General features: G+C 39.1%; 1 protein-coding gene across 14 annotated transcripts in view; it reads left to right on the top strand.

Moving 5' to 3' along the window:
* The window catches only part of ATG10 (autophagy related 10), a 449,505-nt gene extending 431,189 nt beyond the window's left edge, over window positions 1-18,316 (top strand). For 6 of the 14 annotated variants that reach the window (XM_058728214.1, XM_058728204.1, XM_058728115.1 and 3 more), the window contains 2 exons: window positions 5,007-5,104; window positions 5,761-9,553. In XM_058728214.1, coding sequence (XP_058584197.1) covers window positions 5,007-5,104; window positions 5,761-5,860 — 198 coding nt within the window. In that variant the 3' untranslated portion in view covers window positions 5,861-9,553. Of the gene's footprint in view, window positions 1-1,320; window positions 4,197-4,939; window positions 5,105-5,760; window positions 9,554-15,308 lie in introns of those variants that run through there. The other 8 variants (XR_009261140.1, XM_058728154.1, XM_058728123.1 and 5 more) reach the window with 8 other exon arrangements.
* The last annotated feature ends 306 nt before the right edge of the window (window positions 18,317-18,622 follow it).

Raw genomic sequence — 18,622 nt, 5'->3', positions numbered from 1 at the left:
CTATACTGAATCTAAAGGAAAGCAACAGAGGAATAAAAATGAAAAGGAAAAGAAACATTAAAAATAGAATAAGTAAAAAAAGCCTAAAATAGAAAAAATAAAATTAAATTATATCAGTAATCACAAAGCCTGCAAGTGAACTAAACACTCCATGTAAGAGATAGATTATTAAGGTGGATTTCTTAAAGAATCTATGTTATTTTTATAGGAAATACATCCAACATAAGGACACAGATTGAAAAGCAAATAATTTTTAAAATGCATTAGGTAAGTAGAAAGTTGGTGTGGCTATATTTATAGCAGATAAAAGTTCTTTTGGGGGAAGAAAGCATAATCAGAGATAAGTATGATCACTGTATTAAAGCCTCATTCTCTGGATATATGCCTTCAAATAACATAGCTTCAGGACATAGAAAATGAAAATTGACAGACTTCAAGCAGAAATGGACAAATCAACTATTTTAATGAGAGATTTAAACTTCTTTTAGAAATTCGTAGATCAAACAGATAAGAATCTAGAAAACATGGACAGCACAATTACCTGGCTAGATCTAGTGGCACATGGGGAGCGCTCTAGCCAACAACTCAAGATTACATATTCTTTATGCATATTTTTAAGTACCCATGCAAAATTAAAAAATTAAGAACAACAAAATAAATCCGAACAAAATATATACAGGGAAAAAATAAAAATAAGTATAGAAATCTGCAAAACAAAAGACAAAGAAACTTCAAGAACACCAACAAAAAACACATATGGCAGGACTGGCATATAGTGGGTACTTGGTACATATCTTTCTGTTCATTGAATAAAAAGCAATAGAAGACTATAAACGTGTGTACATGAAAAGGTTTGAAATTCACCAAATAGTGATTAAATCTGAGTTGGTCAGTCTTAGGTTATCCTGCTTTTTTTCTTTGTTCTTTTCTGTATTTTCTGAGCTCTCTGTATGTATTTCCCTTACAATTTTATGAAAACACATTATTTTGAAATAAAAGTAAGTAGATTTTTCCAGAGATGGACTAGAGAGAGGATTAAATGTCCCTGACAACACCTCTGGTCAGTGGGGTGGAAAGGTGCAATGTAAGACCACACTTCGGAGGTGCTTCGCTCCCTACTACATGGATGACTTTAAGTGTAATCCCTTTGAACCCGTTCTCCAAGTGGCAACAATAAAGCCTTCCTCAAAGAATTACTCAGATAGGTGACCCCGTGCAAAGCACTTAGTACAGTGTCTCATACTGCAGATGTTCAATAGCCGTTTTCCTTTCCCTGCTTGAGGAAGCAGGCTTAGGGAAATATCCCTCTCCATTTCTAAGGAATGTACCCTGAGTGGAAGGCAAATTCGATCAGTCTGGAATATGCAACTGGATGAAAGCTTCATATGTGAAATTATATTTGTGCCCTCCTGGAGAGCCAAGAAAATTAAGAAATGAACCAAGAAATTCATCTCCTTTATTAGATGGAAGAATGAAGGTGCAGTATTATCATTTCCTTGTGATAGTCATATCTAATAGTTCTGAAACCAATTCACAGTATTCATGTCAGACTTATTTTATGAGACATTTAACCATTGCTAAATTAAATTTCATAGGAGAATGTGCCTATATAACTCCTCTGGAGTTACAGAGATAGAAATCTGACCCATCATTTCTATTTTCACGGAAAACCATTTAGCAGAACTTTGTTCCAGTAGAAGTGTTTATTGAGTTGTAAGCCTAACACAGTTCACTGGCTGCATGTATTTCCACACTGACATTTTTCTCAGTGCAGATTTGCATCAGTTCATTAGTACTGACAGCAGATGGTAGTACTTTCACACAAATTTACCTTCTGAATTGATCTAAGAAATGTCACTAAAAAGATCCTGACAGTTTTGATGTTCTTCCATTTCTGAAAATGGTATGTTAAACAAATAAGGTGTAGGGTTTTAGATTTTTTTGACTCTAGCTCATAATTCCTAAACTAAAAATGAAAGACGGCTTTCATCTCTGATTCTGGCTGTCTGAAGGAGAAAGTAGAAAATGCAGATAATGTTTCCTGATGGCATGAACCTTAAAAAATCTCCAGTGCAGAAAAATGGCTTTTGGAGAATATTATCCAGATTGATTGTCTACACTGATAAGACACCTCAAATTATTTGTAAATTCTCTACCGTAACTTTGAATATAAATTGTTTGGCTTGCAGGATTAGCTGATTGAATGTTACTGAAAAAATAGTATCAGCTCAGGTCATAAGGCTCACTTTGAATTCTGTCACTTCTGCAGCATTAACATATCCCTAAGATTAGCCACATTTTTAAACTATAGATTTGCCGTTAGTTAGGGTTAAATCATTATAAAATTGTCAGACAAGAAGACTTAATATTTGCTAAGTGAACGATGAGGGAAGATATGAATTCTAATCACATCGGGGAAACTTTTTATTTTTCTATATTGTATAATCATTATTATACTCATAATGACTTAAGGCCTATATTCAGTAGTCTTATATATTTAGAAACCAGGATTTTTGAGTATTTTAAAAATTAATTTTCCATCTGTATCTGAAAAGTAATTAATGGTTTGGTTAGTTTGCCACAACTAAGAGAAGCTGACACACTTGAGAAAGCATTGGGTGTTGGCCATATACAGTTTAACCATGGAAGTGATTATGGATGCTTTTGACACACTGCTAGAAGAGTGGCCATGATTAGCAACATATTTAAGGGATTTATTTAACAACAAAAAGGAGCTTTTCGGTTCTAAATGCTCTCAAAATCAAGGGACCCTGTTTTATTTTATTCATAACGCTTATTATTTTCTGGATTATTTTGTCTATTTATTTGTTCTATAAATTTATTGGCTGTCTCCTGCACTGGCATGAAAGTTCCCTGGGATCAGGGACTTTGTTTATCTTTGCAATACAGTGATCTCTATTACTATATCCAGAACTGTTCCTGGCAGACACATAAGACATGATCAGTAGATATGTGTTGAATTAATAAATACTAGTTTAAGGCATATAAGGAGAGCCAGAATGAATCAAGCTGGACGGGAAGACTTGCTATAGGCATAACACATTGGGGCTCTGACCCTAGGCTCTGCTTAGATTCGAATGGGAAGGAGGGGTGGGAAGAGAGCAGGAAAGAGGGAGCCCAGGCTCTGCTGTAAGAGTCAGGCCACTAGGCAGACTCTGGAGGTGGCGCTCAGGAGACATACACTGCCCCATACCCAGCGGATACCCCAGCCCTCAGCACACACATACATCCCCAAATATCCATACCCAGCGTCTCCAATACACAGTGGAATGGTGCCTCTGTTTCCTGTGAGCAGGTGTGTGCACATGCACACCAACATGAGTGTTTTGGGGTTGGAGGGTAGAGTTAGCAGCAACAACCACACGTAATTCTTTCCATGGATGCTCTGAGTTCAGCTTCTCCTTGGACTGGCTGACAAGAGGAGAAGAAGCCAGGAGAAGAAGCTAGACCCCTAGTCCAAATCCAGCCAACAGGCTTGTTGTATTTGGCCCACTCTATGTTTAAAAAAAAAAAAAAAAGTGCCAAAATTTAAATTTAGGAGATTTTACATAAAAATCTGGATTGCTAGGTTATTTTGACAAATGGGAAGACCTGGCACACTGAACCTACATTCCCACATGGCACAATTGGCTGGAGCAGAGTAGCAAGCCTAGCCTTGGCTGGGCACACTCTCCATTTCCCCACAGTCCCTGTCACCTGCTTGTGTATTTAACTGACCTCGCTCCTTCACGCTACCTGTGTGATCTTTGTAGGTATCTGTCCCAGTTTGCTTGGCCAGCTATAACAAAATACCACAGATTGGGTAGTTTACACACAACGGAAATTTATTTTTTACAATTCTGAAGTCTGAGATCAGTATACCAGCCTGTTCTCATAAGGACGCTCTTTCGGGTCACACACTTCTTGTGTCCTCACATGGCAGAAGGGGGTGAACTAGCAATCAGGGGGCAGGATCTCTTTTATAAAGTCCAAATTCTCATTCCTGAGGGCTCTACCCTCATGACCTAATCACTTCCTAAAGGCCCAACCTCCTGTAATACCTTCACACCGGGCTTTAGGATTTCAACATATGAATATGGGGAGATGCAAACATTCAGACCATAGCAGTATTTGAGTTTGCAGTCTTTGGCGTAGTTGTGAATCTACAATGTAAACGATCAATAAATTTATTGTTAATAATTGTTTTTGCATTGGCACAATTTGTGCGTGGATCACTCACTACATAGAAATCTCCTAGGGCTCCCCATTGTTGGCCAAATTATGTCCACATCGCTACACTGGCAGCGGTCTGACCCGTATCTTGGATCCAGTCATTCTCCTATGAAGGCAGTGGCGTTGCATCAAGTGAGTTTTGATTTACAGAAACGGCCCAATAAGCTTGGGAGAGACAGAAGGATAGAAACAGATAAACAGAGGAAACTCAGAAAGAGACAGACAGAAGTACAACAATTTAAATAATGCAAGCCATTCTCCTGCTTCCTCTCCCCTCCCCTACCATTCTACCCACTGAACATGTGCCTGTTGGCACCGCAGTGATGCTTGAAACAATCAACACATTGGCAAAGTTTATGTAAAAAAAAAAAAAAAAAAAGTGTGAAAGATTTTGGTTCCCTTACAATGAGGCGAATGAAATACATTGTTCACGTGGTCAGGCTACTGGGCTTCACAGACAGCCTTGAGGAAAAACCGGAGAATAATTACAGGCCATAGAGTAACATTAGTTGACAAAGAGAGGAAACTGATAAAATTTGTCTACAGTTGGTATTGTGTAAACAAAACTGTGTACCCTTCTATACTTTATCAATTCATAACTTCTTCTCATGTGTGGATTATGAATTATATTTCAAAAACTGAAATTGATCTGTATCTTAATTTAGTAACTTGGAATTTAAAGCAAACTTTTATTTTAACAAACCAGATTGTGCGTTTTAACTTTTTCAAAGTAACTCACACTGGCAATCCTGGACCAACTCTGATTCCTACAGGAGCATCCAATACTTGGGCAGCCTTTTTTTGTACTTCATCCCTGCAAGACAGATGAATTCATGACTCCTGTGTTAAAGAATTCTCAAAAAATCAATAGGTAAGAAACACCATCAAGATACATTGGCTTTTACTCTTATTTTAAAAGTGTAAATCTTTTTATGTGACTCTAAAAGCCAAGCTAAAAAAGAAATATTTTTTGTAATAATAATAATGGCTAATGTTTATTGATTTTTACTGTGTGCTAGGCACTGTTCTAAGTATTTTAGATATATTAAGACATTGGATTTTTATAACACCCCATGAGCTAATTTCCATTATTTTACCCAGTTTACAGAAGAGGAAGCTAAAGCACAGAGGAATTAAATGACTTGGCCAAGTTCACACTGCTAGTTAGATGGTAGAATTGGGATTTGAACCCATGCATTTGTGCCTCAGAGCCATGCTCTTAACCACTGCACTATGCTACCTTAGCAAATGCTGTAAATTTTGAGTGTAAAATTGGAATCATCAAGGGGAGTCAGGAGTCCCAGTGCCTTGACTCCCCTTTTAACTACCTTACTGGGGATCCTCAGTCCCTTTGGACCTCAAGTTCCTGTCAAGTAATGGAGCTGATATTTGGAAATGCTAGAATTCCACATGGTGGGCACATATCTTTGAAGACAGCTCATCTCTTCTGTTGGTAACTGATTTTCTACCTCTCACCCAACTACAATGGAAACATGAGAGTTTCCTGTTTTTTCACTTGTTTCCTAGGAGTGTCAACTACATCACATCTTGGCTGAGCGTTGTAGGGCCAGTTGTTGGGCTAAATCTACCTCTGAGTTATGCCAGAGCAGCTTCTGAGGATGAATGAAATGTCCATCAACAAGGTAAAAAGGAAAGCCCGCATTGAATGGTTTGCTATGACAAAGACCCTGTTATCTCTGTTACACTTAGGGTCTTCACTGGCCCCATCAAATGTTAAGTCTTCTTTCATCTTTAATAGGCTGAACATGGACTGTTTGTTTAGGTTTTCAGTCAGGCAGGGCCCCATCGTTTAGGAAGCATTGGACTTTGCTACAATAACACTCACCCAAACACAGGAGTGGATGGCTTTATTTCAGAATTGTAATAATTCTTTGTTGCTCAGTTAACTTTCTTTTATTCTCTTGAATTTTGTTTTGTTTTTGTTCTTAACTTTCTTCTGTTGGGCCAAAGAACTTAGGAAATTGTAGCATGAGGGACACCAAAAGTATACTTGGCCAGCCCCGGTTTTAATAGGACAAATACCATGCAATATTTCGACTCACCAAGACTTTGACATGGATTATTTTTTCTATTGGAAGCAAATGTCTGTAGTAACTGATATACTGTATACCTAATCTGGAAGAATTTTTGGTTTGGATTTGCTCGTTTTGTTTTTCATTTTAACTTGCCCAGGGGTTGAAATTAAGACAAAATGTAATTGTCTCTTTAGACAGTCTAGATCGGTGTCTATCAATGAGGAATGTACTTTAGAATCACCTGTGGATCTTTTATGACTATGAATGCTTGGGGCTATCTTCTGAAACAGCCTCACTGGGGTGGTTCTGACCCACCTGCTTCTGGAGAACCTCTGATCTGGACGTACCTTTAGTGTGGCATTTATTTGTATTGTGTTGGTCTCCCAATAGGCCTTTTCCAGTTCTGTATGAGCTCCAGCAAGCCTGACTTACTTCCTACCATTTGTCTGGACTTTGCTCCAGGCCTCCTGGTTGTTAAGAACGTCTAGGAGACATTTGTTCATGAGACAGCCCACTTGGAGGAAGCCATCGGGTGAGGGGGTTATCTACTGGCCGATCACAGTAGACTGTGCCTGCACTTTTAGTCTGTAGGTTCAAGGCTGAGCTCTCACACCAGGAGTGGAAGTAGAGAATGGGTTAATTCAAACTGCTAGAAAAGCTAAAAGTAAATTTTAAAATGCTGAGCTGCACATATTCATGCTGGGATGAGAGCCTGCTTACATGCTTGCTGGGCATTTTGGTATTTACCACTTAACATCTTTTCAACTTCTGCAGGGATTTTCATCACCCACCACCCCCCACCCCCCCCCCCCCCATCCACTCTCCCTAATGTAAACACAGATTTCTCAGCAAGTCATTTCTCAGACCATGTCATTTCTGGGGTAAAAAAACTAAATAAATTATAATAATGTGTCATCTGGATGATGTACTCGTTTGGAAATATTAGTTATCCTTTGCTATCAGATTCTGAGGGATAGTATCAATCACATAGGGACAATGTTTTTGTTGGTGTCAGTGTTGTTTTCAAGTTAATTTTTTTTGGTCTGCTTGATGAAGACCTTAAAATTCATCAGTGGCAGAAAATAATTCTGAAAAGCTCTTGTAGGTTGTAGAGACCACTCCCCCCAGAAAGATATCTCTGCTCAGGCAGCTCCATTTCTTTTCAGAATAGTTTTTGCTTTAAAAAAACTTAATTTTTGATTGATAAAAATTTCCGTTTTTAAGAATGCAGCTACATAACAGACTGTTATCCCAACAGTTATAAAACATTAGAAAATATTTTGTTTTGTCAAAGTAACAGCTCTTTCTCTGCAATATGAGGATTTTTCCTCCGGGTTTCTTCTCCAGTTAATATAATGCAAAACCCCTTCAATCAGAAATAGTGCTGGTTAAAGCTACCAAACAGTATCCTAAACTGCTTTTGTGTAGCCTTGGAACAGTTACTTCACCTCCTTGGTCCTCAGCTATGTGATTTGTGAGACCGACTGTAATTCTTGGTCTGTGAAATAGAAGTGTTGAATTCTAGACTGTGAGGTTGGTGAGCTGCCAGCTGTGTGACTTGGGCTAAATTTCCTAATCTCCTTTAGGCTTTTGCCATTTCTATTTTTAAAAAGCCCATTAACATCCATCCTACTCACCTACCAAGAGCAGGAAGGAGATCAAAATGCTAAGTCAACCTGAATGTGCTTCATAACCAACACAAGAGTAAGGGTGCCACAAGAGTAAGGGTGATCTGGGATAATTAGCCCCAGCTCCTATCCAGTGTCAGCATACATTCTCCCTCCCTCCCTCCCTCCCACCTTGTTTCCCAACACAAATGGGCCCCACCCCCCCATCAGGCAAGTCGTCTCCACCCACATCCTTATCTGAGTGTTGTTCTTGCTGGTTCCCACCTGGAAATGCTTCCTTCTCCATCTCTCTACTCAATTCTCAACCTAGTCTATATAATTCACTCTTACAAAGCCATCTCTGACCACCGTAGCTCCCACTGGTCAACCTCTCACTTCATTACTCACTGCACTTAGTCATAGTAGCATTTAATTTTCTCCCTTTCACTCTGATCGCCTCCTTAATGATGGATAATAAAATAACTTACCCACTTTCTTTGGTATGTTATAAGGTAGCATGCACATGAGAGTTGTTGTCTGCCTTTTGTAAGTGATCCAGGGAAGGCTCTCAGTCTGGGGATTGGGCCAGCAGCTGTGTTGATCATTTGATACTATGGCCTACAGACTGGGGGATAAAAAACCCAAACTAACCATCTTTCTAACACAGATGTATTAAAATAAAGATGTATTAAAGTAAAGGAATTTAAAACTGGGTTTTTGCATCCATTTTTCCTGAGATACGTATAGTTTTTATTCATACTCTCAAGATATTAGAAAATGGAGATCTGCATTGTCAGAACCAGCTCTTACATAATTCAAACAGCTGATATTCCAGTGAGTTGGGTTTTTTAAGGATTAAAATGTGAGAATAAGAATATGCAACTATTCAGTCCAGCAGATACCAACTGAGTTTCTCTTGTGTACTTAGCCCCGTGTTAGTGGCCAGGGATGACAAACAGAAAGACATGACCCTGGCTCATAACAATGCCACAGTCCAGTGAAAAACACAGACAAGAAAAAGACTCAGGGACAGTAGGACGTGTGCTGTGGCAAAGGTGTGGAAAGCCAGCGCCCGGGAAGGTTTGCAGAAGAGGAATGTGAGTGGAGCTGCGAAAAATCTAAGATTTAGCCAGGTCAAGAATGGAGGAAAGACCTTGAAGATGCATGGGGAACTGGCAAAGAGTGAGGCTGGCTCAAAGGACTGGGGCCAGGTCTGGAGGAGATTTATTGCCACACTGAGAATTTGTATCTGGCCTAAAAAACAGAAAGAACCACTGAGGGAATGCAAGTAGGAGAGTTGAAATGATCACTCTTGCATTTTGCAAAGATCCTGTATTTTTTAAATGATGATTGTGTATAACTAGTCACACATCTACTTTGTCAGTTTTTATCACAAGCAGGTACTGGCCCACAGGCTCTAGAAGGTAGGAGTGCATAAAGGACTGGGGGTATGCCAAGGATATTTTTCAGTTTTTACCCAGGACCTTCCAAAACCAAACCTGCCAGTGCCTGGAATGCCTGTTTCCTGGCTGTGTTACCTGGGGCAAGTCACTGCACCTCTCTGAGCCTCTCTTTCCTAATGTATTAAATGGAAGGACGTGTATTAGATCACTAGTTATTAGTTTATGACTAGTATATATGTATATTTTTTATGAAATAGAATATGTCTGGGAAACATTCCCTGTGTTATCTTCTTTACTCTCATACTACTACACTCACCACACTTCGGATTCTAGATGTGTAAGTTTTTCACACATCAAATGATCCTGCAGTAGCAACTGGTGTCCTGCAATTCAGTTCAGTTCTGATACCATCTGCCTGGAATTAGCACCACAAGACCTCCCCATGTAAGACCCCAGGTTATCACAAGTCCCAGGTTGTCACCTGTATTTCTGACTGACCAACTATAAACCAAGGTTGCCATGACCTCCTCCTTGGGTTCAGTAATTTGCTAGAATGGCTCATAACATTTAGGGAAACACTTACGTGTACTGGTTGATTATGTAACAAAGGATATGATACAGAATACAGATGAACAGCCAGATGAAGAGCTACGTAGGGCAAGGCCTGGAGAGTCCCAGGTGCAGGAGCTTCTGTCCACCTGGAAGCTCTCTCAAACTCGTACTTTTGGGATTTGATGGAAATGTCATCATGAAGGCATGAATGATCACTAACTCTACTTCTAGCCCTTCCCCTCTTCCCAGAGGATGGAGAACAGGTCTGAAAGCCCCAAGCTTCGAATCAGACCTTGGTCTTTTTGGTGACCAGCCCCCATCCTGAAGCTGTTCAAGAGCCCACCAAGAGTCAGCTCCTTATATCAAAAGACACTCCTATCTGGGGCGCCTGGGTGGCTCAGTCGGTTAAGCGTCCGACTTTGGCTCAGGTCACGATCTCACAGTCTGTGAGTTCGAGCCCCGCGTCGGGCTCTGGGCTGATGCCTCAGAGCCTGGAGCCTGCTTCTGATCCTGTGTCTCCCTCTCTCTCTGCCCCTCCCCCATTCATGCTCTGTCTCTCTCTGTCTCAAAAATAAATAAAAACGTTAAAAAAAAAATTAAAAAAAAAAAAAAAAAGACACTCCTATCACCCAGGAAATTCCAAGGGATTTAGGAAGTCAGTGTCGGGAGCCAGAATCAAAGACCAAGTATTAGAAGAAATGCTCCTCATGTTCTCATCGCTTAAGAAATCACAAGGGTTTAGGAGCTCTGTGCCAGAACTGGGGGCAGATATATAAGTAAATATATATATTTAAATATTTATATATTCTATTATTTTACAAATATATGGAAAAAATAGGTTGCACATGGTAAGGATATTACTGTTTGGTGAAACTTTGGCTTCAGCTATATATACATATAATCTGTTTATATGGGTGTGTATTTCTGCGCCTGCATGGAAATATATTTCTAACTCCAGGAAACAGAGATTTGAAAACTAATGGACAAAGAAGCTCCCTTCCAATTCTAAGACCCTCTGATTCCCCCCTTATACTGCTGACCAATAAGTTGCTAAAGGTTGTTCCAGAAGGATATAGGCAGTACTTAACTACTATTGTGCCCATGGAACTGAGCTATTTAAATATGCACATACGTCCTTTTATAGGGCTTGTCTGTAAAAGTGCTTTCACATTTTTATTCTTAAATGCTGTAGTGTTCTTTCAAGCAGTACTGCAGTGTATAAAGCCCTTGCTTTTAACTTTTGTGTTGTCAATAGCGGCACCTAGTGGTAAAAGAGCCCTATTGCAAGTATCCTGTATTCTAAGCTGTTAAAACTGAAAGTGATTTTACAGATCACCAAGTCCCATTTTATAAATTATAAAAAACAAACTGGAAACTCACATTTTTTTCCTACCCTGAAATATACTTTACATGAGAATAAATAAATCCTATGTCTGACTTATGATTTCTTGCGTTACTTTGATGCTTTAAAAAAAAATTTTTTTAATGTTTATTTATTTTTGAGAGAGATCGAGACAGAATGCAAGTGGGTTAGGGGCCGAGAGAGAGGGAGACACAGAATCTGAAGCAGGCTCCAGGCTCTGAGCTGTCAGCACAGAGCCTGACGCGGGGCTGGAACTCACAAACTGTGAGATCATGACCTGAGCCAAAGTCGGATGCTCAACCGACTGAGCCACCCAGGTGCCCCAATGCTTTTTTTTGTTTTTTTTAAGTTTATTTATTTATTTTGAGAGAGAGAGACAGCACAAGTGGGGGAGGGGCAGAGAGAGAGAGACTCCTAAGCAGGCTCTACACTGCCAGTACAGACCCTGATGCAGGGCTTGGACTCAGGAAACCACAAGATCATGACCTCAGCTGAAACCAAGAGTCATACGGTTAACCACCTGAGCCACCCAGGTGCCCCTGAAGCTTTTCAGTACCCAGAAGTCAGTTACAACTAAGGCAGAAATCTAAGCATACTCTGATAGGTTAATGGGAATTCATAGTTCAGTATATCCACAGCCTTTGGTGCATTATTATTTACACATGCATGCCAGATTGGGGTTTAGCATGGTGCCTGACACATGATAATTACTCAATAAATCTTTGTGGAATATTTGTATATGTGGCCGAATACTGAGGGGGGAAGGCTCCCATGGTCTTTCTGCAGGCACGAGGACCTGGACCTGCTTTCCTCTTTTGGGAACTGCATCCCACTCTTTGCCTTGAGAAGACTTCTTCCCCTGACACCAGCAGCAGAGTAGGATGTGGTCTCCTCCATCCCTTTCTTCAGTAGATTCAAAGAGAGAGAATATCCAGGCCCTTACCTACTTACTAATAGGGAAATGGCTAAATCGAATGTGATGCTGGATAGCAGTTAAGGGGAATGAATTGAATCTCCATCCAATCTCAAAATAGGCAGTTCTCATAAATAGATTGTTGAGTTAAAACAGAAAGCAAAAACTAGATGATAGGGGCGCCTGGGTGGTGCAGTCGGTTAAGCGTCCGACTTCAGCCAGGTCACGATCTCGCGGTCTGTGAGTTCGAGCCCCGCGTCAGGCTCTGGGCTGATGGCTCGGAGCCTGGAGCCTGTTTCCAATTCTGTGTCTCCCTCTCTCTCTGCCCCTCCCCTGTTCATGCTCTGTCTCTCTCTGTCCCAAAAATAAATAAAAAACGTTGAAAAAAAAAATTAAAAAAAAAAACAAAAAAAAACTAGATGATAAATATGCAAGCAACTTAACACAACTTATAAAAAATATATACCAATACCACATATTCTTTATAGTACATATACAGTATATGTATGTAAAACCATTAAAAATGATCTAGGACACACACCAAACCTGTAAGAATGGTTACCTCAAACTGGAGAGTGGGAACTTGGATTGGAAGAAATCAAAGACTGGCTCTTTTTGTAATGCTATACTTATCTAGCCTTAGCCTAGAAGACTAAAATCCATTTTTATTTATTTATTTTTAATTTTTTTAATGTTTATTTATTTTTGAGAGAGAGAGAGACAGAGATAGAGACAGAATGCAAGTGGGGGAGGAGCAGAAAGAAAGGGAGACACAGAATCTGAAGCAGGCTCCAGGCTCTGAGCTGTCAGCACAGAGCCCAACATGGGGCTTGAACTCACAGACCACAGGATCATGACCTGAGCCAAAGTCAGGCACTTAACCGACTGAACCACCCAGGCACCCCTAAAATTCATTTTTGGAAAAGATTTTTGTCCTAATAAATAACTTGGAAGCCACAGAAACATTTGAAGGAGAACATTTCAAATGTGCTTAAGTGGGAATCACCCATGGATAACTGCAATTAAAATTTTGCTGCATTTCCTCATACTAGTTTGGACATATTTAATTAGGATCATTCCATATATAATTTTACATTCTTATTTTTCCCATATAACATTATATTGACAGCATTATCCCATGTCATTTGATATTCTTTGAAAAATCAACTTACAATGACTAGTATATCTTCTGTATCAAAATGTACCAAATAATTCTATTGGACGTTTAGGTTGTTTCTAATTCTTCTCTGTTTATTTAACATACATCCATTAAGCACATACTTCCTGCGTGGACCTGTGCTAGGGATATAGTGGTCAGTAAGGTAGACAAAGCCCCTCCCTCGGAGATCTAATGCAGTAAGAAATGTGTGCAGAAGCAGTTGCTTTAGGTTATACTGTTACTAAGGGAATGAACAGATCAAAGGATATGAAATGTCTTAAGACTTTTGATTCATGTCCCTAAATTGTTCACTACTAAGGCTATATGATTTACATTCCCAGCAGCAGTCTGTGCTTTACTTTCCCTAAAATCTTTGAAAATAATTTTATTTTACTTTGCTTTTATTACTGAGCTGACCCTTTTTTTCTTTATGTCTTGCTAAATTTTGCATAGATTCTCCGCTTACTTCGTCCTAGTAGGCTATGCATTTCTCAGTGTTGCTAGAGTTAGTTTTCCAGCTTTTTTATTGTCCATTTAATTGCCCCAAATCTCTGTTTTGCTTCCATCAGAGCTGACTGTCCATATACTGGTTCTAATAAAACCAGAAAGCTGGAGTTAAACAATTAGGATATTGGGGCGCCTGGGTGGCACAGTCGGTTAAGCGTCCGACTTCAGCCAGGTCACGATCTCGCGGTCCGTGAGTTCGAGCCCCGCGTCAGGCTCTGGGCTGATGGCTCGGAGCCTGGAGCCTGTTTCCGATTCTGTGTCTCCCTCTCTCTCTGCCCCTCCCCCGTTCATGCTCTGTCTCTCTCTGTCCCAAAAATAAATTAAAAAAAAAAAAAACAATTAGGATATATATATATATATATATATATATATATTTTATATATGAAATTTATTGTCAAATTGGTTTCCATATAACACCCAGTGCTCATCCCAAAAGATGCCCTCTTCAATACCCATCACCCACCCTCCCCTCCCTCCCACCCCCCATCAACCCTCAGTTTGTTCTCAGTTTTTAAGAGTCTCTTATGCTTTGACTCTCTCCCACTCTAACCTCTTTTTTTTTTTCCTTCTCCGCCCCCATGGGTTTCTGTTAAGTTTCTCAGGATCCACATAAGAGTGAAAACATATGGTGTCTGTCTTTCTCTGTATGGCTTATTTCACTTAGCATCACACTCTCCAGTTCCATCCACGTTGCTACAAAGGGCCATATTTCGTTCTTTCTCATTGCCACGTAGTACTCCATTGTGTATATAAACCACAATTTCTTTATCCATTCATCAGTTGATGGACATTTAGGCTCTTTCCATAATTTGGCTATTGTTGAGAGTGCTGCTATAAACATTGGGGTACAAGTGCCCCTATGCATCAGCATTCCTGTATCCCTTGGGTAAATTCCAAGCAGTGCTACTGCTGGGTCATAGGGCAGGTCTATGTTTAATTTTTTGAGGAACCTCCACACTGTTTTCCAGAGCAGCTGCACCAGTTTGCATTCCCACCAACAGTGCAAGAGGGTTCCCATTTCTCCACATCCTCACCAGCATCTATAGTCTCCTGATTTGTTCATTTTAGCCACTCTGACTGGCATGAGGTGATATCTGAGTGTGGTTTTGATTTGTATTTCCCTGATGAGGAGCGACATTGAGCATCTTTTCATGTGCCTGTTGGCCATCCGGATGTCTTCTTTAGAGAAGTGTCTATTCATGTTTTCTGCCCATTTCTTCATTGGATTATTTGTTTTTCAGGTGTGGAGTTTGGTGAGCTCTTTATAGATTTTGGATACTAGCCCTTTGTCTGATATGTTGTTTGCAAATATCTTTTCCCATTCCGTTGGTTGCCTTTTAGTTTTGTTGATTGTTTCCTTTGCTGTGCAGAAGCTGCAAAAAATATATATATAATAAACCCTCACATACTTATAGAGCAGAATCAGTAATTACCAATATTTTTGCCATATTTGCTTCATTTAACCCTTTTTAAACTTTATATTTGCTCAAATAGTTTAAATAAAATTATAGATATTATGTCATTTGTTTTTACAGGTGCATACTGAACATTTTTTATTTGATCTATTCTATCAAGTTTTACTGCAGTCTTACATGTTATAACACCTTTGGGTTCTTATCCTCTGCTTTTACTCCTGAGGTGAGGCTTTGCACCCTTTTTCTGATTATGCCTTTGCCAGTGATATTGGAGAACTTTTCTCTAAAATGGCCCATTGTTCCATGAGGTCAGCTGGTACCATCAAGGCAGAAGGTGAAATGTACATTTTGTAATTTCTGCAGACTGGACAATCCATCCACAGATCCTCACCACATTGGAGACATTTCATCAATGATATCAAACCATAGACAACTTCTTGTGACTGTTCTCAACTGTGATTAAAATGGACAATTTTGTAATATGTGACAAAATCTATTCATTATTATACAGATTTAATAGCTGGTTTCTTGTGAAGGAACCCCTTTAAAAGTCTGAAGAATGTGCAGAACCCATTTTCAGAAAAATGTGTGTGTGTGTGTGTGTGTATGTGTGTGTTTGCATATACACACCCACATAAATCACACCCACCCCTAATATATATCAGAAAATTCTGCACACAGTTGCAGGAGATTCCTAGACTCTCTAAAATCTATGAGACAAATCCTAGATCAAGAAACTTGATCAATAAATTGCATTCACAATGGCTTCCGTATTATGTCCTGATCAAGAAAAAGAGGAGTATAGTGACAGAAAAAAAAAAAAACCTACTTAATTATAAATAAGAAAATGTATAAAATACAGAAGGAACAAGATCAACTATTATATATGGAATTAAGAGTTTTGGGTAAAAAAATGGAACTTACGGAGAACCTAAAGAAGAGGAAAGGGTCTTACTACCTGCAAATACACACAAAACAGAGCATCAAACTATATAGAAAAAATATAAAGACATAATTAAGATTGGATAAATTCACAAAACTGATGGGGAAAAAAGTGATGACAAAACCACCTATTTCCTATCACTGTTTCCAAAGCAAGTGTTAATAGACAAAACATGTTTCAGCAAGTAGTGTTTCTCTCAACTGTTCTCAGCTGTGATTAAAATGCAATATTACTTAACATGTGGCTTACTTTGCCCACTATTGTACAGATTTAAACATTAGCTGACTGATTAAAAGTGGTAAGGAAGCATAATATATTCATAGCATCTAAACTTACTTGAAAATTTGGGTATGCTCAATATGTCCTACACTTTTAATCCAGACACGTAACTTGACCCCTTGTTTTGTTTCTAATTAACCACAGCAAAAGAGATTTTAGAAAACCAGACTTTAAAAAACAAAACAAAACAACAAAAAACCTCGTCACTATCAGTAGAGAACAGAATTCATGTCAATATTATCACAAGGAACCAAGCAGATCCTTGGTAGACATGTGGAAAGTACTTTTCTGACTGGAAGATCTGAAAGAGTGGTATGGGGCCATCATTTCCTCCTCCCTTCTGAGGGAGCAGCACTCAGCACTAGAATTACTGTTCAAAGCTTCAGGTTGTCTGGGAAGCCGAATGTGTTAAAAGGAAGGGATTCTGATGGTGCTCATCATGTGTGGCTAAAGTTTCAAGGTTCTGTGTGCGAGGGGTCCCCTCATTTTTGAAGTTACACACCACACATGAAAGGCTTGAATGACAACCTGAATGAGGTGGCCACTGGGTGTGTGCATATTTGGAAATGTTGGTTATCTGTGGTCATGTGTCCCTTCAAATGTGTCACTCTAAAAATGACTTTCTCCTAATGAGACATAAAATCATGCGGCTTTAATGTTTTAATGCTTTGGTCTAGAACTCCTGTGGTCATATTATCATGACAATAAGCTTTAGAAATCCACTCATCTTTCTTACATACTAACAAACATAACATCACTTAACCAAATAATATGGACAGTGCTAGAAAGTAAGAATGCTTAGTACAACCTGCTAAGACAATCCCTCAACTGTAATATCATAAGAAATGTGAGTTGAAACTTGAATGATCCATTGAAACAGATTTTATCGGTTAAAATAAAGATTATACAAGCTGCCGTTAGTGAAAATTTTATCATAATATGTAATTTATGATGTCAGTCTCTTTTCTTGACTGTGCAAAGCTAATAAAGAAACGTTAGCTACTGGGACAACCTTGAAACAGACTGCAGGAGCGTTATGTACAGCATGACTGTTATGACCAAATCCTGCCACCAGACATGTTCCTAGAATGAAACAAAAGGAATTCATACATTTTGTAATAGGACTGCTTGTTTCATCACTTTTGAGATTAGAAAGTTCTTTATATACTTTAGATACAAGTCTTTTGTTGGGTATATGATTTGCAAATATTTTTGGCTTGTCTCTGATATGTATTTTCATCCTTTTCTTTTCTTCTCTTTTTTTGGAGAGGGAGGGAGAGGGGGAGTGGGGGAGGGACAGACAATGGAGAAGGAGAGAGAAAATCTAAGGTAGGCTCCATGCCCAATGCAGAGTCCAACACAGGGCTCGATCTCATGACCGCAAGATCATGACCTAAGCCAAAATCAAGAGTTGGACATTTAACTAAGCCACCAAGGCGCCCCTGTGTTTCCATATTTCCACCCTCTTAACAAGATCTTTCGCAGAATAAAATTTTTAATTTTGAAAAAGGCCAGTGTATTATTTTTTTTTTTTGGTGGAATGTACTTTTGATGTATTGTCTAAGAGCTCTTCACCTAACTGTAAGTCATTAAGGCTTTTCTTCTACAAGTTTTAGTTTTATATTTTACATTCATATTTTGCACTCATATATATGACCCATTTTGAATTAATTTCTGTATAAGGTGTGCAATTTAAGTTGAGGTCTGTTCTTTTTTGCAAATTAAAGTCTATATTGTATACTGTAAAAACTAGCCTTCCTCCATTGAATTGCTTTTGTATCTGTGTCAAAAATGTTTGTCTTACCTGTGTCTTTTAATGGATTCTATTTTAGTGATCTGTGTCTACCTCTTCTGTAATACCACACCCTCTTCATTACTGCAGCTATAAACTAAATCTTAAAACTAAGTTTTGTGATTCCTCCACCCTTTATTTCAGTATTTCAGTATTGTTTTAGCTATTCTAGTTCCTTTACCTTTTCATATAAATTTTAGAATTAGCTTTTCTATTTCTACAGGAAAAAAATCTGCTGGGATTTTGCTTAAGTTTTGCACCCAAGGTGAGTGCTTTGTTTCTCTCACCCTACAGCTTACACATGCGGCACAGACCAGGCACACACTTCATGCTGGATTGAAGAAGGGGCAGTGTGGGTCATAAGGTGGTGAGGGATGGGTGAGAGAAATACACAGGAGGCAGAAGGAGCCGTTAAGAAGG

Source organism: Neofelis nebulosa, chromosome 1, assembly GCF_028018385.1.
Source record: "Neofelis nebulosa isolate mNeoNeb1 chromosome 1, mNeoNeb1.pri, whole genome shotgun sequence".
Lineage (NCBI taxonomy): Eukaryota > Metazoa > Chordata > Mammalia > Carnivora > Felidae > Neofelis > Neofelis nebulosa.
The sequence above is the reverse complement of the archived record's forward strand: the minus strand, read 5'-3'. Positions and strand labels throughout refer to the sequence as shown.